General features: G+C 35.3%; 1 protein-coding gene and 1 non-coding gene across 2 annotated transcripts in view; both read left to right on the top strand.

Moving 5' to 3' along the window:
* The window catches only part of SLC2A13 (solute carrier family 2 member 13), a 359276-nt gene that overhangs the window by 284312 nt on the left and 49619 nt on the right, over positions 1-25345 (top strand). Inside the window, exon 7 of the mRNA XM_054442881.2 lies at positions 3393-3518. Coding sequence (XP_054298856.1) covers positions 3393-3518 — 126 coding nt within the window. The remainder of the gene's footprint in view (positions 1-3392; positions 3519-25345) is intronic.
* LOC129011068 (small nucleolar RNA SNORA22) lies at positions 13394-13527 on the top strand. The gene has a single exon (XR_008493198.1). It is a non-coding gene; the product is annotated as a small nucleolar RNA SNORA22 (small nucleolar RNA).

The following is a 25345-nucleotide window of genomic DNA, read 5'->3' as shown; positions in this document are numbered from 1 at the left end:
TGCCAGTACAGAATAGTCTAGAGGTTGAAAAGTGCTCAGAAAGAGCCAAACATGAAGTTCTGCAGGGTGGCTTTAATAGAGGAACCTAAATATGAAGACATTGAGGATCTGGTGAGAGTGGTTAGAGGGATTCACATGAAGGTTCCATAGAGAGGGAAGCAGAGCCATGGAATGAGTGAGACATCAGTGGGGAATGAATGTTGAAGGTCTCTTTGAGGTAGCAGAGCAGTTGTTCTTGGAGTAAGAAAGTTAGGGAATTTAAAAAAAGGGGTGAAATATCCGCACAGGGGATCTACATAGGTGTTCTAGATTAGGGATCAGCAAACTTTTACTATAAAGGGCCAGATAGGAAATATTTTCAGCTTTGCAGGCCATATCATTTTTGTTACAACTTCTCAGCTCTGTCCTTAAAGCATGAAGGCAGTCATAAACAATAAGTAAACAAATGGACATGGCTGTGTTTCTGTAAACCTTTTTTACAGAGTAAGTGGTACGCCAGATTTTTCTCAACAGTTGTAGTTTGCTGATGCCAGGTCATAGATGATAATAATTTCCAGGATGTGGATAAATGTAAGCAGAAGTAAAGACTTAGAAATCAGGGGCTAAGAAACTTTAAGATGTGTATATTGACTAAAGCCATCTAGGTCAGGATTTTTGAGAATCCATTTGAGGCTGGTGATCATGAATTATAGAAGAGCTACTCATCTGCTCTATAGTGTGACTCCTTCAGCTACATTTGGCTGTGTGGCTGAAGTCACAGATAAGGCAAATGTTTGCATTCATATAGGGCTAGGATTTTTGCCAGATGGGTGTAATGGAATGATAGAGGAGAAGGGAAATTCAGGATATTGAAATGATGGGAAGTGGTCAGAAAGCTAAAGAAAGGAGAAAACTGATAATAGAGAGCAAGTAGAGGGGTCAGTTAACTGGTGGCCATCAGGAGGTCTAATACCCAAATCAGCTTCATGAGGGCAGTGACTGTGTTTTGTTCACTCACATGTCCCAGCACCTAGCATAGTGTGTGGCACATAGTAGGTCACAGGAAGATCATTTAATAAGCAAGCAGGAAAAGTGGGAAGTTGGGGTCACGCTTGGATGAGTGATGGAGGAAGTTATTCGTTATGGATGACATCTCATATGTCTGAAATGCACACACAATAAGTTCTCAGTAATTATTAGCCTTTATGCTTTTTGGACTTTTATAGGGACTACATATTTTCAGAGAAATAAAATTGAGAATAATTTCTCTGCAAATGAATGAGTTGACCTTTCCCAAATGAGTATCATTTAAGGCCATTGGAACAATTAGTATTGTTAAATTTAACTTCGTATAGACAGAATACAAAACAAAATACTAGTAGAAATTATCTCCCTTTCCAAATTAGCCTAGTCTGGTTCTCAAAGCCAGACACTGAGTGTACTTACTTCTAAAGCCTTCAGTTGTCTAGTTTAATGTGCTTATCACAGGTGTGGAAAATTTTATATTTACATTGCTGAATCACCTGTCAGTACATTTGAATGGCCTCTCTTTTGCTTTTTGTCTAGGGCTGAAGTGTCATTCAAAAATAGAGGTGACTGTCTACCTCAGGAAGAGTTTACAGGAGGGAGAAGGCTGAAATGATAACAAATCTAATTTTTAAACCATGCCAGTTGTGTTAGTCTGTTTTTGTTGTTATAAAGGAATACCTGAGACTGGGTAATTTATAAAGAAAAGAGGTTTAATTGGCTCATCGTTCTCCAGGCTGCACAGGAAGCATGGTGCTGACATCTGCTTCTGGTGAGGGCATCAGGAAGCTTATGGTCAAAGGCTAACGGGGAACAGCCACCTCACATAGTGAAAGTGGGAGCAAGAGAGAGAAGAGGGAGGTTCCAAACTCTTTTTAACAACCAGATCTCCTGTGAACTGAGTGAGAATTCACTCATCACCAAGGGGATGGCACTAAACCATTCACGAGGGATCTTCCCCCCATGATTCAATACCTCCCACCAGGCCCTACCTCCAACTTTGGGGATTACAATTCAAGATGAGATTTGGAAGGGACCAACATAAAACCCTATCACCAGTGCTTTCACATTTAGTTAAATGAATCAAAAAGTATTTTGATTTTGAACATTAAGAAATATTCTTTCATATCCTTTTCAGACAACTTGTATGTCTTTTGGATGTCTTTTTCAGATGACCGATTTCTCCTTTCACAACCCATAGTATCATGACTTGTACACAGTAAATATTTAATAAGTCTGTGCTGACTGATCTTTAGTGACAACATAAGCAGTTCTCTGAAATGCCCTTTGCTCTACCTCTTTGCCTGGTAAATTTATTCTATGATTTGGTTTCAATGTCACATTTAAAACGGTTCCCAGCTCTCATCGTTAAAATGAATCGGCCCCTGTTCCAGGTAGCTAATACCCAGTTTCCATTACATTGTCATTGTTCATCTGTTTCTCATTCTTGCCTTTTATCTACCAAGGAGCAGGGATTTGGGCTTATTCATCTTTAGTATCTCCGATACCTTGCATGTGCTTGCCATCTGTAAAGTGCTCCAGAATTGTGTGGCAAATGACTGTGTGACAGGGAGAAAACTCATTCTATAAGCTTGATGTAGGCTTTAGTTGGCAAACCCTGCCCTCTAAAGGTTTTTGCTTCTTTAAATTTTTTCTGCAGTTAGAATACTGCTGTCAAATGAGCAATGAGTAACTGATTATGACTTTGTGATCCAATTAGCAGATGTGATTAGGGGATGGTTAGCCTTTGTTTCTATACCTACTTCTTTTAAATTAAGAATAATCCATAATTGATACTCATTATATCTTTGCTGAAAGCACAGATTTCACCAAGACATTAACAATGGCTATATTTGAGTAGTAGTATTTTTATTTAACTGTTTTCTTTAGACATAATTTTTTCGTTGTTTGAATTTTCTTTTTCAGGATATGTATTAGAAATCAAACTATTTTCATTTTTTAAAATAGATGGTGTATGAGATATACAATTGAGAGAAATTAATGCTTTGATGCAACTTGGAACCAGTCAGGGCTGGATCACAATGAGCCAGTCTACAGTTTGGTAACAAATCTCAGTGGTTTAGGAAAGCAAAAGTTTATTTGCTCCAGATTGACGGGGACTCTTCTACATTCAGTCTCTCAGATCCAAGCCTCCTTCAGCTCAAAGTGACTTCCAAAGTTGCTGTGGCCAAAAGAGGGAGAAATCGAAGAGACCAGCCAGCTCTCACCTGGCTCAGCGCATGTCACTTTCCTTGGCCAAAACAAGTCCCAAGGCCCCAAGCTTACTGCACAAGAGAGTGGAAAATGCAGAGAAGCACATGGGATCCAGTATATGGTGAGCACCAGTTGTCTCTGCCAACATGACGGTAACTCTTTTCATTTTTCAGTTACTGTAATGAATGTATGTTGGATCCAGACTGCGGTTTCTGCTACAAGATGAACAAATCAACTGTCATTGACTCCTCCTGTGTTCCAGTTAATAAAGCATCTACAAATGAGGCAGCCTGGGGCAGGTATATCACTCATTTTACCATACGAATATATAATAATATTTCAAAATGAGGCTTATGTTTAAGTTTTCAGAGTGCTTGCACTTCTAGCAGTTCTTTTAAACTGGCCTTCATAACTACATTGCTTTACAGCATATACTGGTGATAGTGGATGCAAAGCATTGCAATTGTGTGTTTCACACAGAGTAGAAAGCACTCAGGCCTAGACTTTGGAGACCCAGATTTCTCTAATAAGGTATAGGAGTTTGGATCTTTAGTTTTAGGCAGCTATTCACAAATACTGCCAAGGCAATTTCTCCCACTGCATATTGTTTAACTGCACTGTATTTCCAAACTCCCAAGCTTTTAAATGAAAGAAAACTGTAAAGTCAAAATGAATTACTATCACATTAGGCCGGGCACAGTGCATCACGACTGTAATCCCAGCACTTTGGGAGGCTGAGGCAGGCAGATCACTTGAGGTCAGGAGTTCGAGACCACACTGGCCAACATGGTGAAACCCCATCTCTACAAAAATACAAAAATTAGCTGAGAGTGGTGGCACATGCCTGTAATCCCAGCTGCTCAGGAGGCTGAGGCAGGAGAATCACTTGAACCTGGGAGATAGAGATTGCAGTGAGCTGAGATCAAACCACTGCACTCCAGCCTGGACAACAGAGCGAGACTCTGCCTCAAAAAAAAAAAAAAAAAAGAATTACCATCACGTTAAATTCTTTCAAGGAACTTTTATTTTTTATTCTTAGAGGCCTTTTCCAGGGTTCAGTGAAATTAAGCAAAATAAGGATAAAATTTGGTAATCATTGGCATGTAACTGGCTTGGGAGGCTAGAAACCTTAATGTTTTTGGTTTGTAGTAGATGCATAAATGAAATATTAGTATAAAATAAATATTCTCCAGATTTATGAACTAACATTTATATCCAGACATATAAAATGTGTAAATGTTATCTGATATGGCTTTAATCTCTTTTGTGTTTTAAATTCCTATAAAATAATATGCTCTTATCTTGTTTACTCATAGTACTGATAAAGGCAATGAAATCTGTAATAAAGTATTGTGTCTCATAGGAGCTATAAAGTATAATGCAATAATTGTTTCATTAGAGAACTGCTCCAAAGAAGTAAATTATATGTTAGTTGAGTAAAAATCCAGACCACATTTTAAATATACTAATTACAAAGAAATATGTAAAAGAAGTACAATTAGTATTTTAAATGAACACTCAAAAGTTTCTTTTAAAAATACTCAGTTTATAGTTCTTATCAGCCAAATTTTGTTAGTGAGTTAATTGATTAAATATTTCTAGATGTACTTGTTCACAGCTTTAAACCTTTACAGTTTTGTTTTTGCCAAAAGGAAAAAAAAAAACTAAGTTACTACTAGTCTAGAATTATAAACATGTTATGAAATCTGTTAAAGAAATGTACATAGTTTCCTGTATTTTACATAATTAATTTATAAACTTATTAGAACTCTACTAAGTAGTAAGGAGGCACTAAAATTAGATGTTTCTCTTACCTTCAGTAGAAGGGTTAGAGGTCAGAGGCCTCAAAGCAGGAGTTTCGGCTTTTTTGCAAATAACAAATCACAACTTTTTTGTAGAAATGTTTATTCCTTTATTTCAGAAAAATTAATTTAACAACTCACTCTTACATTTTATTTGTATTTTTATACCATCATCCTGTAACTGCACATAAATTAGAGAAGAGTAAGGCACAGATAATAACTAAGTAGCAAAAATAAAAATAACTAAAAAAAAAATGATGTTCACAGCATATCCTTACAATAGTCTCAAACTCTTTACAAAAAAAGAAAGAAAAAACACCAATGTTTTCTTACTCCTCCCTGTGCTGAGCAACAGTGCTCCTTCTAGGTGGGCCACTGCTATTGGTTACCTCCTTAGTCTTGGCTAGAAAAGAGCAAAAAGGCAGGATGTGTTCACCATGAAAAATTCTTCAGATAGATTTTCCACATGTAGGTAAAATAATATTCAGTATATATAATAGTCAGTATTTTTGTTGGTTGATTGGTGGTTTGGTTGATAGATTTTATACAATTACCTGGAATGGAACTCTAAGGGCAAAATCAACCATGACCTTGGATTCACATCTAGAGATATACTATCTCTAGATATTTCAAGGTCGAGTGTTGAGGCAATCCATAGCCATATATCCTGATCTCTAACTGTAGCTGTTTCCTGAAAAGACACCAGGTGGAATGGCAACACCATTGATGATGGAAATAGTGTAATAATGTTGATGAACTCTGAATTGTCAATATAATGAAAATCATTTGTCCATATAATCAACTATGAGATTAGCTGGAAACAAAAGTTTAAAGGTCCGTCAGTATGGTTTTCTATATCTATGTTGTTAAATTTCAATGAAAACCTAAAAAAATTATTTAGCAGACTTCTAGAAAATGTAGTAGACTGAGCTGATGCAGGAAAATCTCCTCCTGCCCATTACCTCCCGCTACACCTCCAACATGCATCCCACACACATACAAGTTTAATGCACAGCAGAACTTGAAAGAGTGTAAGTGGTAAGCCCACATGGGAATATCAGAAGAGAATATGAGCCTTACAGGTGAGAGGTTAGAGTTTTTAATGCTGAGGGAGATAAGCTCCAGGCCTTGCCTCTGTAGCTACAAAGCACTATCCAGGTTCTGAAATAGGGACAAGAAAAATTCTAACTAGACTGGGCTTGGAAAGCTACCTACTTCTCTGCTGCTCACTTGGGACTACAAATCGAAATAATGGTACACATGAAAAAGCAAAACCAAGAGCCTTTGCTATGAGGGAGTGTGTATTCTCATTTCACACTGCCTTTGTGAAGTGGGAACCACGAGTTGAGAAACATAAACACTTAAACAAATAAATTGAATGAAAAGTAGGTCCTAAACTGGAGACATCCATAGAGGCATGCTAGGAATCCACATGGAATTATCAGAACCCAGTGTACATGAGATGTCCATGGGAAGCAACTCTTGGTAAATACAGGAGGACAGTCAGAGAGTATCAGGCTGGTGCAAAAGTTAACTGCGGTTTTGCCATTACTTTTTGCCATTAAAAGTAATGGTAAAACCACAGTTAACTTTTGCACCAACCTGATAGAAACCACACCAATTATTGGAGGCAAGGAAGCCACCAGGTGTGACAGATGGACAAATGAATACATAAAGAACCTTGCATTGCAAAAAAAAAAAAAAAAAAAAATTGAAAGAGACTTTAAAAGAAATAAAGGAAATAGTGTATTTTTCAATTATACTGAAAGATACTGAAAGTTATATACTTATGATTGGTGCAATATATATGTGTATTTTATATGACACATATATATGTTATAATTCAGCAATTTTTGCAAAAAAAATAAAACGGGAAGCTCAAATTCTAGAGAAATGACATAGGATGTGGTATGAGACCTTTTAGAAAAAAGCCTTCTAATGATTTTTTAAAATTTTTCTGCTTTTTGTTTTTTTTCCAAAAGAAATTGAGATTACAATTAGTTTTTCAATTTGTTAAATATAGATGTTAAAAGTATAAGAGTAAATTCTTAAAATATGAACTATTAGAGGGAGAAATAAGAGACTCAAAGTATATAGTAAGAGAGGAAGGGGCAAAAAAAAAGCCAGAAAAATTACATCTAAATGTAACTGTTTTTACAATAAAAAATAAACCAATTAAACACAATTGTAAAAGACAAAGATCTTCATATTGAATTTTTAAATACAGTTGTATGCTCTTTACAGGAGACAGTCATAGAATGGTTAGAAATACAGAAATAAGAGGAAAGAAAAAATTAGATAAGTACTAAGTCAAAAAAACAAAAAAAAGCAGAGACTAGAGTATTTAGAAAATTTACAAGCTTGATAGGAGAGTCAAATAGAACTTAATGTAGAGAATGTCATTCTTTTTAAGAAAACATGGAACACTTCTGAAAATTTACCATGTTCAAGCACAGAGTAAATTCAGTCAGCTTATATAAATGTATAGATATTTCAGTAAATTATAAGTAAATCCAAATAATCAGTATCATCCAGAACATGTTTTCTAATAAAAATGCAATAAAACTACAAAACAACAGAAAGATATTTATCACCCCTTCTAGTTTAGCTTGGGAACTAAAATAAACAAAACACCCAAAAAGCAGCTTCAAATTAATTAATGGGTTTAGAAGAAATCACAATGCAAAACAAGATGTTAAAATTAATAACTAAACAGATCCACAAGAGGTTAGAAGTAGAACATAGAGTAAGCCTGTAGAGTTAGCAGAGGATGGGAAATGCAAAGCAAAGAAATACTTGGAAGGATCAAAAAATAAAAGTTCTTAAGGAAGACTAATAAAATGTAGAAACCTCTTGGAATACTAATCAAGAAGAGAGAGAAGGCACAAACAATATTTAGAATAAAAAAGATGTATAACAATGGATAGTAAAGATTTTTAAATTCATAAGAGAATACTATGAACAGTGTTCTCCAGTGCATTTGAAAACAGATAAATGGACAGTTTTCAAGAAAAAATGTAACTTTCCAAAACCAATTCCGAACCTCTGTGAAGTGAGTGATTTCTATACCCTACTTACAGATGAGAATAGTGTTGCTTAGAGGGTCTGAATGACTTTCTCAAAGTCAAAAGGCCAGTAAGTCCACTTCTTATAGAGGAGCAACAATTGAGTAGTGGAAAGATACACATTTTAGATTCAGATAGTTTCCAGTTTCTAAGTTAAAGTATGCTATTGACAAATCAGGCATTAGAATCTTTTTTTCTGTATTTATCTGTGTCTATTTATCCGCCTCCCTACCTCCTGACTCTCCATATATATAAAACCATAAATAATCTATTCTGAAACTTCAAACCTCCTGACTATTTAAAATAGTATTGCCAATGAGGGACACTTTCTTAATGCGCTGATTCAGTATTTGTTTCCTATAATACAGCACTTTAGCTCTGTAATTAGAAACACTAAAATAGCTAGATAGATTCCCTATTTGGCAATTCATTGTTTACCGTATTCATTCAGCAGAGATATTTTTCTCAAAGCTGCACTCTGATGTAACACCCAGCCTGTTTTCCCAGCATTTCACCACTCTCCCACACAGATTCTAGTCAGTTTAAATCCCTTGTCATTACCCTAATATCTATTATAATTTCCTATCTCTATGTCTTTTCTCACACTGTGCCTTCTGTCTAGAATTTACCCTCCTTGATCTCTGCCTGAAATCTATTTTTTTTTTTTTTTGGCTCGGATTAGATGTCCCATTTTCCTTGCAGTTTCTGTGATAAGCCCCAGAAAACAATGCTTATTCTATCTCTTGCTGCCCTCTAGCACTCCCCTGGTTGTAGCGTACTGTAAGGGACATTTCCTGGCTATAAGATGAATGATAGCCGTAAGTCTTACTGGAACACCTCACAGGGCTGACACTATGTGCCGCTTAGCAGTAGCAGTGTGAGGCAACCTGGCCTGGGGATTTCCAGGAGACACATCCACCTCAGTACAGATGCAACTCTTACAAACCTTTAAACAAAGTTACCCTTACAAGACTAGCTTAACCTCCTTTTATGAACGAAAGACCTGGTAACTGACTCCGATTGAACACAGGTATAAGAAAAGGGAAGAATCCCCCAAGCTCTGAGAATAGTCTCCAGATGGAGACCCTCTTGGATGGGCGGTCATCTGACCCCTGATTGAATCTGGCTCATGCCACCCACCTGCTCCCATTATCCAACTTGTAAGAGCGCTGCTAGAATAAACTGCTGATGTTCAATATCAGTCGGTATCTAAGTCTCATCTTTGATGTGCATCAGACCACATTGGAAGAAAAATTGCCACTGGGGAAGCCGGTTAACTAGGACCATTCAAAACCCCTGAATAATGAATGACACTTCTATAGTTTATATGATAATTATATTTTTCATATGATAGCAATCTGTATTTGAATGTATATTTGCTTCTAGATTATAAATTCTAATTTCTATATTCTGCATTGTTTTTAAACCTTTGGTGTTTTATATACATCAAGCATTCAATCCATAATTATAAAAATATATAAGGGTTTAAAATTATCACAGTTATAAATGAGAGGATATGATGTTCCAGTCATTTCATTTTAGTTACATCTTTTGCATCCATACTTATTTCCAGGAAAGGAAACTTAGGAAAAAATTGAAGTAATGCAATTTACATTAACACAAAGCTTTAATGTTTACCTGTACTAATAAAAACACTAAAAAACAGTTTTAAAATAATACTTAACCATATGCTTCAGTATATCACTGCAAAAATATTGCTTGGAGCCATACTTTGTGAAAAACACTTTTTAAAAATTATTGGAAGAAGCCAGGTGAGATGGCACATTCCTGTAGTCCCAGCTACTCGAGAGGCTAAAGCAGGAGGATCACTTGAGCCCAGGAGTTTAAAGCCAGCCTGGGTAACATAGCAGAACTCCATCTATAATAATAATAATATCATCATCATCCTGGCTAAAAATTATTAGAAGAAATATTCAGCATATTTCCTGAAAATATTCACTAATATGCCAGGGAAACAGTTTATCTATGGTGATAGCATAAGACCAAATGTAATACAAAACTATATCAAACAGCAAAAACAGAGGGAGTTTTCCTTTGTAACCTCTTTAAAATTTTTGAAAAGAGATATCACTTTTGTATTTAGAAAATGAAATTTATTTTATCATTAACAAACCACATCAGTATCTTAAGGTACTCATCAGTATCTTAAGGATTGATGTATTTTTATCAGTTAGTCACATAAGGGATAGAAAAACCTCCGGATGTGCTCCTAAATTAATAACAATGTAGCTCAAAGTTAATTTTTACCAACGTAAATTTTATAGAGAGAAGTATAGTGTCTGATATAGAATATTTTAATCCATTTGACTTTTAAAATTATACTTTTTTGTGTTACTGCTTAAACAGAAGTCATTATGGTAGATTATTCTCTTTAGTATCTGTAGCTGCATGTTATGTGTTTGGAAGTTTCATCTACCCATAAATAATTTCAGAGATCACATGCCTCTAGGCTATTACTTTTTCAGGTTCAGAAATTTAGACTCCCTTGGATTTAGTGACTATATTGCAGACTCTGGTACTATTTATGTTGCAAAGTCTACAAATCAAAAGACCAAAACACTTCTGAGTAATTTATCTCCCTCGTCCATATTCATTTATCGAATTTCTTACTTGACATTTAATTGTAATAATAAATAAACACTTGTTAACAGTTTTATCCAAGTAGTGATATTCATAGTATATTTAACTACCTTTCATTTTCAGTCAAACCTAATATTTCTAGTCAACCCATGTTCCTTTTACATTTTTAACATTTTTCTTTATATTTCCTTTGAAAAGTAGACTGTGAGTTATTTCTCACTAAAGAAGATTAAAGGAGACTCAGATTTTTATTATAAGGATAAAAGCCAAAGCTTGAATTCCATGTGCATGGTGAATGTAAGATAACGGTGGTGAACCTTCGTTCATCAAACATTGGGGCAAGTAAGCATCAGAAGGTGTACAGCAGAGATGAAGTCTGGGGAGCTTGGAATTTATTAAAAAGGGGGCTGAGAAAGTAATGAGAACAAGAGAAAGGAAAATGTGTGGCTGGCACCAATACAGTAAATACGAGTTTAGATCAGATTGTTAAAGAGCCTTATTTAGATATTTTAATTTGTTTTTTATAGATACATTTTCATAGGTGTGGGAATCATATTGCCAGTGATTTTAGGTGAATGGCTTTATGTGATACCTGGACATGGATAGGATATTGTGTCACATAGTGAGTTAAATATTTTCAATCTGTGAAGAAGAAAATCAGTTGGCTAGCATGATTTTAACACTTGGGCAGGAAACATTATCTAATTAGAAATTAATAATGTTCTTTTCATTCCATTTTTATTTAACTATCTTCTATTCTTGGCAAGTGTGATCGATCATATTATTGTTCAAAGTATCTGCTGCCACTCCCAAGGGAAGGATTGTATTTCCCTGGCCCATTCAGTCTTGTCCACATGAGCTGTTCTGGCCAAGGAAATTAGAGTGGAACCAATCCCTGTCATTTCTGAGCCAAAGCTTTAAGGCATGGAGTTTTAAACAAGGATTTGCCACGTCCTTTTTTTCCCCTCTTCGGTATAGTTGGCCATGTCCTAAAATAGAAGGTGTTCCATTAGATTTGGTCACAGGGTGAAGAAAATGTGGAGCAGAAGCATAACTGACCTGAGGCAGACCTGTGGTGTGAGCAACGCATTAAGCCTGGGTTTTATAAATCCCACTGCAATTTGCTCTCTTTTGTTACTCTGACATAATCTATTCTCTTCTGATTGATATAGCAAGATATCCTGGATTATCCTGTGGAGGGGCACAAAAAAAAAAATTTTTTTTTTTTTTTGACATGGAGTCTTGCTCTGTCACCCAGGCTGGAGTGCAGTGGCGCAATCTCGGCTCACTGCAAGCTCCGCCTCCCGGGTTCACGCCATTCTCCTGCCTCAGCCTCCCCAGTAGCTAGGACTACAGGCGCCTGCCACCACGCCCGGCTAATTTTTGTATTTTTAGTAGAGATGGGGTTTCACCTTGTTAGCCAGGATGGTCTCGATCTCCTGACCTCATGATCCGCCCGCCTTGGCCTCCCAAAGTGCTGGGATTACAGGTGTGAGCCACTGCGAAAAATTTTTTTTAAGTTATAAAAGGAACTCTAAAGAAAACCATTAAACAAATAATAGTACAGGGCAATGAAAAAAAGGGTAAAAAATTATGAAAGGAATTGCCAAATGTCATGAGTTTGGGGAGCAGTGCAGTAGGAAGTAGAGGTTTGGGGAACACTGCAGTAGGAAGTAGAGAGCTGTTAAGGTTTTTAAGTAGGGGCTAATGTGAGTGGCTTTAGGTTCAGGAGATAAAATTCTGATATAAGAAGGAAGAAGGAATTGTAAAGAATTTTATGAAGAACAAATAAAGGGCAAGGCATTTGGAAATATAGTAATATAAGGGATATAGAAGAATGGTGCTGGCATTTTTACATGTTGCTTTATATATATATATTAATTTTAAAACTTAAGCAGAAGATTATACATGCTGCTAGGTCACAGAAAGAAGAGCAGCATTAGATATCCAAATAATCTCAGGAAGTTTTTTGCTGGACAGCATATATGAAATAAAATTTGACCATTCAAATCAAAGAACCGCTGCCTCTGTACACATCATTTGGTATCCAGGTCCTTCCTACTCTCTTGGTTTCAGTGCTAGTTTTATAACATAAACAAAATAGTTTTCCACTGCATGCGATCTGGGTTTACAACTTGTGTAGTTTGTACAATAGCAATCCATGTTTTAGCATTGGAATATGCACAGACATTCCAGAACCAATACCAATCACAATTCCTACAGTTTGAAAACAATGCCAAAATGGCAACCTGAAAACTGTGATAACACAAAACTCCGTGCTCATAATTTCTAAGAAAAATTCATTATAGCGCCCTTCACTGTGTCTTCACTTGTCCTCTGTTAGGATGAATGCTGTCTTATTTTATCTAGGAACTTTATTCTTAAATAGTTCCAAGGATTAACCAACTTTATTTTCATTTCAGAGACACATGTTTCCTGGAACCATCCAAAAATTACATTTTTTTCTTTTTGTTGTCATTTATTTGGTAAATGAGTTATAGGGGAAAGATTGGATTTAGAGCTGTTCTGCATGGACAAACCCAGAAATATTATGTTTAATTATTGGTAGGTTGGATTATATAACAGAATTTAAACTCTGTTCACATTGGTATGGCATTTATACCTGGAAAGATGAAGAGTTTTTTCTGTGGTCATTTTATAGGATTGAAATTTGACATTGTGCTACATGCTATTAAAAATGTATTATTGCACAGTGAACACCCAGGTGTGCTTTATAGTTCCTTTGGCTTTGACTCTGTGCTAGAGCAATGTCTGTTATTTTCCTCTGCATTGAAAGGAGCATTTATCCTTTGAAATGTATTCAGAAAGCCACTACATTTAATTGAAAGCATATTAAAAAGACTCAGACATTACTCCCTAAGATTTATAATCTAAGAGGTAGATTGTAACATTTACACAAGCATACTTCAAAATTATTTTAAAGAAATGAATGTTCCTTTTACAAATAGAGAAAAAAAAAGTATTTACAGTGTATACTGCTTAGCGTCAAGGACATTTGAGAGAAAAGGTAAATGAAAAATTTATTGTAGAATGTGCAAATTTGGAGTGAGTTTTAGAAATCAGCCCCGGGCTTTTAGGAGCATCAAATAATGGAAGGTTTGATAAATAAAAGTTTGCAGTAAACTATGGGACAGAGTATTTCAGATACAAGATATGGACTGTAAATATTTAAAGATTGTGTATTGCCACCTTAATATATTTTAAAATAATGTCAAAGGTCCTATAACTGTGACTTACTTTAATTTTCTATGACATAAATGAGGAAAAAAGTTCTCCAAACGATAAAAATATTTGTAAACCATGAATGTATTTTGTGACATTTTTAGGCTTATAAACATGTCGTATATTCTTTATTATTCTTGATGAAAATTTCATTTAAGGCTTAAAAATGAGACTGCAAGTGTGATACATGGATATCCATTTACTAAACCATTTCAACCATCATAACTTCTGAAGCCTCGGAGATAGGAACCTGTTTGCTTATAAAACTATACCGTTTTCCCTTCTGTGGGGTGCAAGCGGTTGTCTGAAAACTATGATTGACACTGGAAAAACATCTTCGTTGGTTTAACATTGAGTTTTTGGGAAATACTTGATTATGCAGACCTATGTTTTTTTTTAATTAATTGGCTTAGGAAACAGGCAATCAGAATTCTGCTTGGGAGAATCAGGGAAGGAAAGGGCCAGATCAGAGTTAAGTCAATATTTTATATTTCAATTTTTATACTTATAACAATATTTTATATGTAGAAACTTTTCTACATCTGTGCTTTCAGACTGTACTTGTTATTGGTATATGAAACATCTACATTTATTCTGCCTACTTAATTGTTCAACAAACTTTAAGAACTTTCTGTATAACCTAAGATAGGATACCAAACCTTGGTATTTATAAAAACTTGGGGGACATCAGCTAGGACAGTTAGACACACTTGAAACAGAATTTCAAAGGTGATTACAAAGCAGAGATACATGCCGACCTTGGGCTGTGTCACATAAGCTACTAATGTAATTAGAACTTATAAACTTATGTAATTAGCTACTTATAAAGTTAGAGTTAAACAAAGAAGGTAATTACTCAGAGCATCATCCTCCCTGCTAACTCAGATACTATTGTAAGTTCTTCATTGATTCATAAGAGATCCTATCAGTGGACATTTTTGCAAGTAATTCTCGATTATTATTACTTTGCTTCTTTAAATAGAAATTAAGAAGGTACAGATCAGTATTTGATGTCTTCTCCCCCTCCCCCAACTCATTTTTTTTTTTCCTGTGACTTCACAGAAAAGTTTCAAAAATCAACTCCCTAGTTTTAGGTGTACATCACTGGGGGAATCAGATGATTTTAGGAACTCTGTGGGTATTTAGTAGCTTTTTCAAGACAGTGAAACCAGGAAACATTTTGTGCCACTGCAATTAAGCCTAAGAAATGTTATGTGATTGTTTCTGTCTGCCTAGATCCAGGAGGGAGGCAGACTCTGGGAAGCCACAACACGTTAGGTTTAACTGGGAGAAGGGATCACACACCTGGGGATGTCACTTGAGTCAGAGGAGTGGCCCAAGGGGGCTCTCTGGCAGTGTAAGAATGCAGGAGGTAAATTAGGAAACATCTGTAGAAGTTAAAGAGCTGGAAAGTGTTACCATAAAGAGATACTACTTGAAAGGACAAAGCAGAGGAGAAACTGACAAAATAGAATGAAGAAAAACAGGGCAGGCCTAGACAAGTTCAAAGAATGTGTATCCTGGAAGCCAGTTCAGGAAACAAGAACACATAGCCTGCTCTGTAGTGAGTATTCTCATTTGTGGATCTCTCTTTGCTGGTCAAGGAACCGTCTTTGAAGTAAGCAGAGTTGCCCCGGGTATACTGACAAAGTCCTGATAAGGTGTATAGCTTTGAGTTTTTCTCATAGATTTAGTGTTTGGCATCTACATACATTGGCTATAGATATTTTAAAATATATATAAAGTATGTAAAAAACTAAGATGACTACTCACTGAAATAGTAGTTACATTTTATGATCTACTGTGTACAGCTAACTTTTTTGTGAATATAGATGAAGCATTCTGTATCTTTGTTTCACTAAACCCCTTAGCCGTCATCAGTTGCCTTTCTCAGCTGGCCTCTATGAAAGTTTAGTGTTTTGTGATGCAAAAGTTTCGTTTCAGGCAAGAAAATGTCTCTGCACTAAATAAGGAGTTGATACAATGTAAGTTACTAAGAGCCTAAATCTGTGGAGCAGATGACCCACAACTAGAAGCCAGCACACCCCATCCTAAATGGAAACAGTAATGGAACTGATCATTCTGTGGATTTGCCTGTGACTTGTAACAGCAGTGTAACCTCGTCTAATGACCTCCTGCATCCCACCCTAGCACACACACATGGACCACCCCAAAATGAGCAACCCGGAATTGGTTATGAGCTACTTTGAGTCTTTCAAAAGAGACTTCCTAATGAATTTGTTGAGTACTCCTGTGAGAGATGTTCAAAGAAATTAGTACACTTTTTCCCAATACTATTCACTCTTATCTTCTAACTTAAAAAGTTGAATGAGATGTTCTCTGTGTTTTTGCTGTTATGAAAAGAGAAGGATACAGTCACTCACCACCTACCTATTTTGTTTTCCCTCAAGGCATTTGTGGTTCTTGGTATCCTGAAAGTGGGAATGACCCAACCCACAATGGGATAATACATTTGCCCAAGATGAAAGGAAATGATAAAGCATACCCAGTGTATAGGATGTAAAAAAGCTAAAAATATCTGCTCTTCTAGGCATTTTTATTAGTCTTTCAAACTCTTAAAATCTTTCAAATGTTTAGAATTCTTCTGAATTCAGTAGAGCATTGCTTTTCACCAGCTTATCGCCAAGAACTAAGGATGAAGGCAAATGGTGAGAGGTTCTTGCAGCATAACCAAAGGAGACCCATGAAAGGACAGGCTTGTTTGTTTTTCATCCTAGTGTTTTATTTTTAAAAATTAAGCGAATTTTCCTTTATACCCTATAATACAGCCATGTCCAGCTTACTAATATAATTCTTGTATTACTTATCCTTGATTTTTTTTTATTATACTTTAAATTCTAGGGTACATGTGCACAATGTGCAGGTTTGTTACATATGTATACATGTGCCATGTTGGTGTGCTGCACCCATTAACTCGTCGTTTACATTAGGTATATCTCCTAATGCTATCCCTCCCCACTCCCCCCACCCCACAACAGGGCCCGGGGTGTGATGTTCCCCTTCCTGTGTCCAAGTGTTGTCATTGTTCAATTCCCACCTATGAGTGAGAACAGGCTACTTATCCTTGATTTTTCTAGGCAACCCAACCTACGGCCTTTCATCTCATCTCATCCTTCACCCCATCAGTGAGAAAAGGAAATGTTTGTTTGTAGAAGAAATGGCTGTTTTATTCTGTAGCACATCAGTACCTGTGCTAATTTGAGAATCATAACTAGTACAGGTCCAACCCAGAAACAAACCCCAAGTTCACAAAACTTAAAATAGGCAAATTCTAGTTGAAACTGTTTCAGACCTCAGCTCACTATCAGCCCAGAACATATTATGTGCCTCATCAATTTAAATGTTACCGTTAGGATTTGGTGGACGCTGTAAGTCTAGAGAATAGCTAATTGAATAGGACTTGAACATCTAATTGAATTTCTTGAACAAAATGTATGCTCAGAACAGAAAATATTTCAGAAATCTATGACTTCATAATGTCACTGGCTCTGAAACATTAACATACTACTTTTCCAGTTTTATTTGGCTATATTTATTTGACAGTTGGATCTCTTTTATAGAATGTTGTACTGTGCTGTAACTTAACAACTAAAACAACATTTATTTGTTTTTTCCAGACTGGGAATGTCAGAATTATGTCATTGTAGCTAGCATATATCAAGATACTTTTCAGCTATTGTTTCAAATGCTCTATTTTTCCCTACATGCCCTTTAGTAGAACTGCTCTCCAGTGCTTTTCCTATAACCAATAATTATTGCATTATAGTTATTTTTATCCCTGTTTGCCTCTTACTGTCCCCCAAACTAGAAACTTCTCAAGGGCGAAGTTGGGATGTTGTTCTCTCTGCCAGACATTATGCCTGGACACATAGAAATCTCTCAGTGCATGTGAATGTTAGTGAAAGGATAGTAATAGGTGAAAAGAAAGAATGCTCCAGCCTACGAGTCCTATAGCTGTTTTGACAAAGAACCTGTTCGATTTATTCTTCCAAATGATTTTATATCATGTGGAGAAGGCCAGTCTGTTTGAAAAACTTGTAGTAGAAATGACAATAGTTAACAATAAAGGCCACACCATCACCATATCCAATACAGCTCACAGTATTCTCTGCTTTATTCTGTTTTCTCTTTTTCTATTTTTGACTCATATTTGGGCATATGGGATTCAGGAAGTTTCTTTCAGAAAGTCTAAAATCAATGGGCAGCTTAGCTCTGATATAACATAAAGAGAACACTTTCTGGAATCCAAGGACTTTGATTTGTGTCTGGACTCAGTAACTGACCAGAAGATGGCCTTGGGTCATTTATTTTACTTCTCTAATCCTTAGTTTGCTGATCTTTAACATAGAAGAAAGTAATAACACTAGATCTTGCTTACCATCTAAGATCTCTGAGAAAGTCAAATGAAAAAAAAAAGTGTGAGAAGAATTCGTAAACTTGATTTAATTTTTTAAAGAACAACTTAAAAATCTCAGCTCCGCAATCTACCATATCTTTCTGCCTTACCTAAGAGGATAAAGCGATTGATAATGCATATCTAATTGGCAAATGTGAAATTTAAAATTTCTTTCTTAGTAGTGTTGAGCTAGGCCTTGAAGGATAGGTAGGGTTTGTACATGCAGGGATAGCAGACATAATTGTATGAGATAACCAAATTTAGTAACTGACAGCAATTTATGTTTTTCCTCTCTTTAAAATGTGCTTTTCCATTCTTAAGTATGTATTTTACCATAAAAGAGGAGTTCCTTTTTTTCTACCAAAGCATTCTTCAGTTTGTAAGAACTTTTATCTATTAATTTTTGTTAAATTGTATACAATTATAACAGTGTTTAGCATTATCAGAATTTTGAATTTAGTGAGCCAGTGTGTTACTTGATACAATAAAGATCAGCTAAAGCCTTCTTGTGTTGTTCTTAAAGGAATAGATGTTTTCTCTTTACTATCTGTTTGGAAAAAGTTTAGGCTAGTTTTTAAAAACAGTACAAAGAGGAAATTATGAGTACATAATTCATTAAGTGTCTTTCATAAGCTTATTCCTCCTAAGCTATTACACTTGCTGTCTACATCTGTAGCTCATTTCCTAGGGAGGTAAAGCAATGACATTAAAACTCCAGCAGTACAATCTACATCAGAATGGTTGATTAATGTTTTGAAGTATTATCCCCAGACCTCACATTTTAAATTAATTTAATTATTAATTATCACAAAGAAAGAAAAGAGTATGGGCAAAAGTGAAGAAAATATTCAGAGCAGTTTTCCTCCTCTTGAAAGATATGATTATAGCTTTACAGAATTTGGCAATACGATATAGATGAAGTAATATAGGAAATCACTCATACTGGAAATTGTCCAAGATTGAAACTTTTGAAATGTGGAGTTATCCAAGATGTGACTGTATAGGCTTCAGACAGTTTCCAGGAATGACATTCTTCAGGGTAAAATGGAAACTCCAATGTTAAAATGCCTGTGTAGGGGTTCTGTTCAATTAATATTCCCAATTACACCTTTTTAATTGCTATTTTAAATTTTAAATCAAATAAAACTCACATTGAGATTGTAGATGGTAGTGGCTGCAGCAGTGTTTCAAGTCTCCCTGAAGCTTCTTCATCCCCGACTACTGCAATAAATACAGACAGTTGGCAAGGAATGGGCCTTATTTGAATCTTGATTCAAATGAACTGAAAAAAATCACTTAAAGACAACCAGGAAAGTGTGAACAGTGATTGGCTGTTTGATGTTCTTAAGAAATTATTGTTAATTTTTCAGGTGCAGTAATCATATTGTTATGTATTTTTTAAGTCCTTGCAGAGATACATACTGAAATATTAACAGATGAAATATGGTATCTGAAATTTGCTTCAAAGTAATCCAGGAGAGGTGGAGTAAGTGACAATTTAGCTGAAATGTCATTGGCCATGTGTTTATAGTTGTTGAAAGTTTGTTATGGGTACATCCGGTTAATTATACTATTCTCTCTACTTTTGAATATATTTGAAAATATTTGTAATAAAATAAAACTTTGATGTATGTCCAAATAAATGCTGACCTAGATCAAAGACAAAAGTATTTTTAAGATAGCTAAGAAACAAACAGAATAGATAAAATGGAATGCAAAAAATATCTAATCAATCCAATAAAAGAAGTTTTAAAGGGAGGGCAAAAGTAATACTATAGGCTGGGCACAGTGGGTCACACCTGTAATCCCAGCACATTGGGAGGCCGAGGTAGGCGGATCACTTGAGGCCAGGAGTTTGAGACCAGCCTGGCCAACATGGTGAAACCCCATCTCTACTAAAAAAAAAAAAAAAAAAAAAAAAAAAAAAAAAAAAAAAAAAAATTAGCTGGGCATGATGTCAGGCACCTGTAATCCCTACTACTTGGGAGGCTGAGGCAGGAGAATCACTTGAACCCAGGAGGCAGAGGTTGCAGAGAGATCACACCATTACACTCCAGCCTAGGTGACAGAGTGAGACTCCATCTCAAAAAAAAAAAAAAAAGGTAATACTACAACTAAATGTTTGTCCCCCCACCCCCTAAAGTCACATGTTGAAATTAGAACCCACCAGGTGCAATGACTCACGCCCGTAATCCCAGCAGTTTGGGAGCCTGAGGCAGGTGGATCACTTGAGGCCAGGATTCGAGACCAGCATGGCCAACATGGTGAAACCCCATCTCTACTAAAAATATACAAATTAGCCGGGCGTAGTGGTGGGCGCCTGTAATCCTAGTTACTCAGGAGGCTGAGGCAGGAGAATCGCTTGAATCTCGGAGGCGGAGGTTGCAGTGAGCTGAGATTGCGCCACTGCACTCCAGCCTGAGCAACAGAGCAAGCATCTACCTCACGAAAAGAGAGAAGGAGAGAAAGAGAGGAAAGAGAGAAAGAAAGAACAGAAAGAAAGAAAAGAAAGAAAGAGAGAGAAAGAAGGAAAGGAAGGAAGAAAGGAAGAAAGAAAGAAAGAGAGAGAGAGAAAGGAAAGAAAGAAAGAAAGAAAGAGAGAGAAAGAAAGAAAAGAAAAAAGAAATTAGTCCCAGTGTGAGGATATTTAGAGGTGGGGCCTTTGGGAGGTGATTAGGTCATGAGGGTGGAGTCATCATAAATGGGATAAGTGCCTTTATAAAGGGGCCCCAGATAGATTCCCTCTTCCATTCTACCATGTGAGGGCACAGATAAAAGATGGCTATGAATCAGGGAGCAGGCCCTCACCAGACACCAAATCTTCTTGTGCCTAGATCTTGGACTTCCCAGCCTCCAAAACCCTGAGAAATAAATTTCTTTGTGTAAAAGCCACCCAGTCTGTGGTATTCTGTTACAGCAGCTTAAACAGACTAAGTAACAAAGGTGTTTCTTTTATGAGATAACCATAAAAGAAACAAATTAGAGATTTAAACCAACTCTATTGGTAAACTATGTTAAAATAAATTGTTTAGAAACTCCAATAAAAGACAGAGTTGTCCAACTAGACATGAAAACAAATGCAACTGTCTGCTGTCTAGAAAAACGGGAATGGAAACAGACATACTGTACTAACACTAATCATATAAAGCTGGAGTGCTTTTGTTAATATTTGACAAAGACTCCAGATTAAGGAATATTATCAGAGATTAAGAAGGATGGTTTATAATAAAGTGGCCAATTCATCAAGACATAAAATTCTTAAATGTATATTCCTCTAATAATAGAGCTTCTTAGAAATCAGCAAAAAAAAGTTTTCACAAAAATTACTAAATATTTGAATATTAAACAATACATTTATAAATAACCCATGCTGTAAAAAAGGACATCACAAGGTAATTAGAAAACGTTTTGAAGTCAATGAAAATGAAATTATAACATATCAAGAACGTCACGGGGCAGCTAAAGCAATACTTAACAGCAAACTTATACTTTAAAATAAGCATATTAGAAAATTTTGAAAGGTTTAAAATCAATTACCTAAGCTTACAATTATGAAGCTAAATAATGAAGAGCAACTAAAACCCAAAGTAATTAGAAGGAAGGATATAATGGTAGTAGAAAACAAGAAAATAGAAAATGTAAAAGCAATAGATGAAGTACACGAAATCAAAAGGTGATTTCTTGAAGAGATCAATAAAGTAGATTAAGTCATAGCTGGACTCGTTTAGGGAGAAAAGGAGACCCAACTTTCTATTATTATAATTAAAAGAGAGCACTTCTAATAAATGGAGAAAATTCCTGGTGATACGTATTTCCAAAAGAAATAGGAAAACTAAATCATCTATTTAAAAAATCAAATTTGTATTAAAAACCTCCCCACAAAGAAAACTGCATTGGTGAATTAAACCAGATATTTAAAGAAGAAATAATGCCAATCCTATATAAACTCTTTCAGAAAAGGGCAAAGTGGGGGAAATTTCTCAACTCATTTTATAAGGTTGGTTTTATCTTCATTGCCAAATCTATCCAGAAACTACAAGAAAGAAAAACTATAGATGAACATTGCAGTATCTCCCTTGTATACAGACAGAAAAATTATCAAATTGAATCCAGCAATATAAAGGAATGCATGGTTGATTTAACATCTGTATTCAATGGATGTACTTCATTATATTAATAGAAGAAAAGAGAAAAATCATATGATCATCTTAATACCTACAGAAAATAAATTGATGAAATTCCTAATCCATTCATGATAAAAATTCTCAGAAGACTGGTAATGGAAGGAAACTTCCTTGACCTGATACACAACATCTCTTAAAAACCTACAGCTTACATTATACTTAATAGCAAAATATTATTTTCCCTCTAAAATTGAAAACTAGGTGAGAATGTCTACTCTTAGCACTACTACATGACATTTTCCTGGAGATCCTAACCAGTGTAATAAGGCAAGAAAAGTCATACAGTTTGGAAAGGAAGATCTCTATTTTCAGATGGCATTATTTTTATAAAATGCTATGAGAATAAATAAATGAATGTAACAAGGTCTCAAAAAAGGTCAATGTAGAAAAATATATTTTACGTCTGTTACTAACAATTGGCAAATGAAATATTTTAAAGGCTAATTATATCATCAAAACATGAAATTCTTAAAGATAAATTTAGCAAGAAATAACAGGATCACTACACTGAACACCATAAAATATTACTGAGTGAAATTAAACAAGATCTAACTAAATAGATCACACTCATGGATAAGAAGATTCAATATGGTTAAGATGTCAGTTCCTCACTTTTACACTGTTGGTGGGACTGTAAACTAGTTCAACCATTGTGGAAGTCAGTGTGGCTATTCCTCAGAGATCTAGACCTAGAAATACCATTTGACCCAGCCATCCCATTACTGGGTATATACCCAAAGGATTATAAATCATGCTGCTATAAAGACACATGCACACATATGTTTATTGCAGCACTATTCACAATAGCAAAGACTTGGAACCAACCCAAATGTCCAGTAATGATAGACTGAATTAAGAAAATGTGGCATATATACACCATGGAATACTATGCAGCCATAAAAAATGATGGGTTCATGTCCTTTGTAGGGACATGGATGAAGCTGGAAACCATCATTCTCAGCAAACTATCGCAAGGACAAAAAACCAAACACTGCATGTTCTCATAGGTGGGAACTGAACAATGAGAACACATGGACACAGGAAGGGGAACATCACACACCAGGGACTGTTGTGTGGTGGGGCAAGGGGGGAAGGATAGCATTAGGAGATATACCTAATGCTAAATGACGAGTTAATGGGTGCAGCACACCAACATGGCACATGTATACATATGTAACAAACCTGCACGTTGTGCACATGTATCCTAAAACTTAATGTATAATAATAATAAAATTTAAAAAAAAAGATGTCAGTTCCTTTTAAGTTGATCTCTAGATCAACTCAACTAATTCTAATCATAATCCCTATAAACAATTCTGTAAAAAATGACAAGCTGGTTCTGAAGTTTATATAGAATTGCAAAAGAACTGGAATGGCCAAAACATTCCTAAAAAGAAAGACATGCCCTATGTGATTTCAAGACTTACTATAAAGTTACAGTAATCCAGACAATGTGATGTTGGTAAAATAGACATAAACATCAAGGGAACAGAATAGAGTCCAGAAATAGATCCATATATGCATGGCCAATTGATTTTCAATTAAAAAAACAAATTAATCCAATGGGGAAAGAATAGTCTTTTCAACAAATGGTCCTAATACAGTTGGAAATTTATATTGTGGGTGAAGGTGGAGGGAATGGACCTCAATTCTTACACCCTAAACAAAAAAAAGCTCAATATACATCATAGACCTAATAGTAAAAGCTAAAATCATAAAACATTTATAAGGAAACATAGGAGGAAATCTTTGTGACATCAGGGTAAGAAAGTAGATAGGACACAAAAAGCACACACAACAAAAGAAAAAATTGATATATTGGAGCTCATTAAAATTAAAATTGTCTACTCTTTGAAAGATATTGTTAAGAGAATACAAAGCCCAAGCCACAGACCGGAAGTATTATTTGCAATAAGTATATCTAACAAAGGAATTACGAATAAAGAATTCTTACAACTTAAAAATAAAATAAAGCAACCTTTCAAAAAAGGCCAAAAGATTTGAACAGACAAGTCACAAAAGACTATAAAAAGATGGCAAATAAGCACATAGATATAATGTTCAACGTTATTAATCATTAGAGAAATGCAAAAAAAATTATAGTGACATGCTACAGCACACCAACTAGAATAGCTAAAATGAAAAAGTCAAAATATCAAGTGTTGGTGAGGTTGTGAAGCATCATGTTAATGGGAATGTAAGTTGGTACAAACACTTCAGAAATCAGTTTGGAGGTTTCTTCTGAAGTTAATCACATCTTTTCCATACAACCCAGTAATTCAATTATGACACATTTAGTCAAGTGAAATAAAATGTGTCCAACAAATGTTTGTACACAGTCGTTTATAGCAGCCTTATTCATAATGGACAAAATTGGAAATTACCTAGATGTTACTTCAACAGGTAAGTGGATAAACAAATTATGGTACACTCATATAATTAAATACTACCCAGATAGATGGAATGAATTACTGATATGTCCAGTAACCTGGTACAATTTCAGAAACATTGTGTTGGGCAAAAAAAAACAGATACAAAACAATATATACCATACAAGTATTTATATAAAATTCTAGAAAAGCAAACCCAATCTCTATTGACCAGAAATAGCTCAGTTATTGACTGGAGTTGGGCATGAAGGAACTTTTTGGTGTTATGGAAATGTTTACTCTCTTGTCTGTGGTAGTGGTTACATGGATTTATACATTGTCAAAACTCATTGACTTACATGTAAAATGGGTACACTTTATATTTTGTATATTATACATGAATAGGTGATTAAAGTACTGGATTTCTTGGCTTCCAAGAATTATA

Source organism: Pongo pygmaeus, chromosome 10 (genome assembly GCF_028885625.2).
Source record: "Pongo pygmaeus isolate AG05252 chromosome 10, NHGRI_mPonPyg2-v2.0_pri, whole genome shotgun sequence".
Lineage (NCBI taxonomy): Eukaryota > Metazoa > Chordata > Mammalia > Primates > Hominidae > Pongo > Pongo pygmaeus.
The sequence above is the reverse complement of the archived record's forward strand: the minus strand, read 5'-3'. Positions and strand labels throughout refer to the sequence as shown.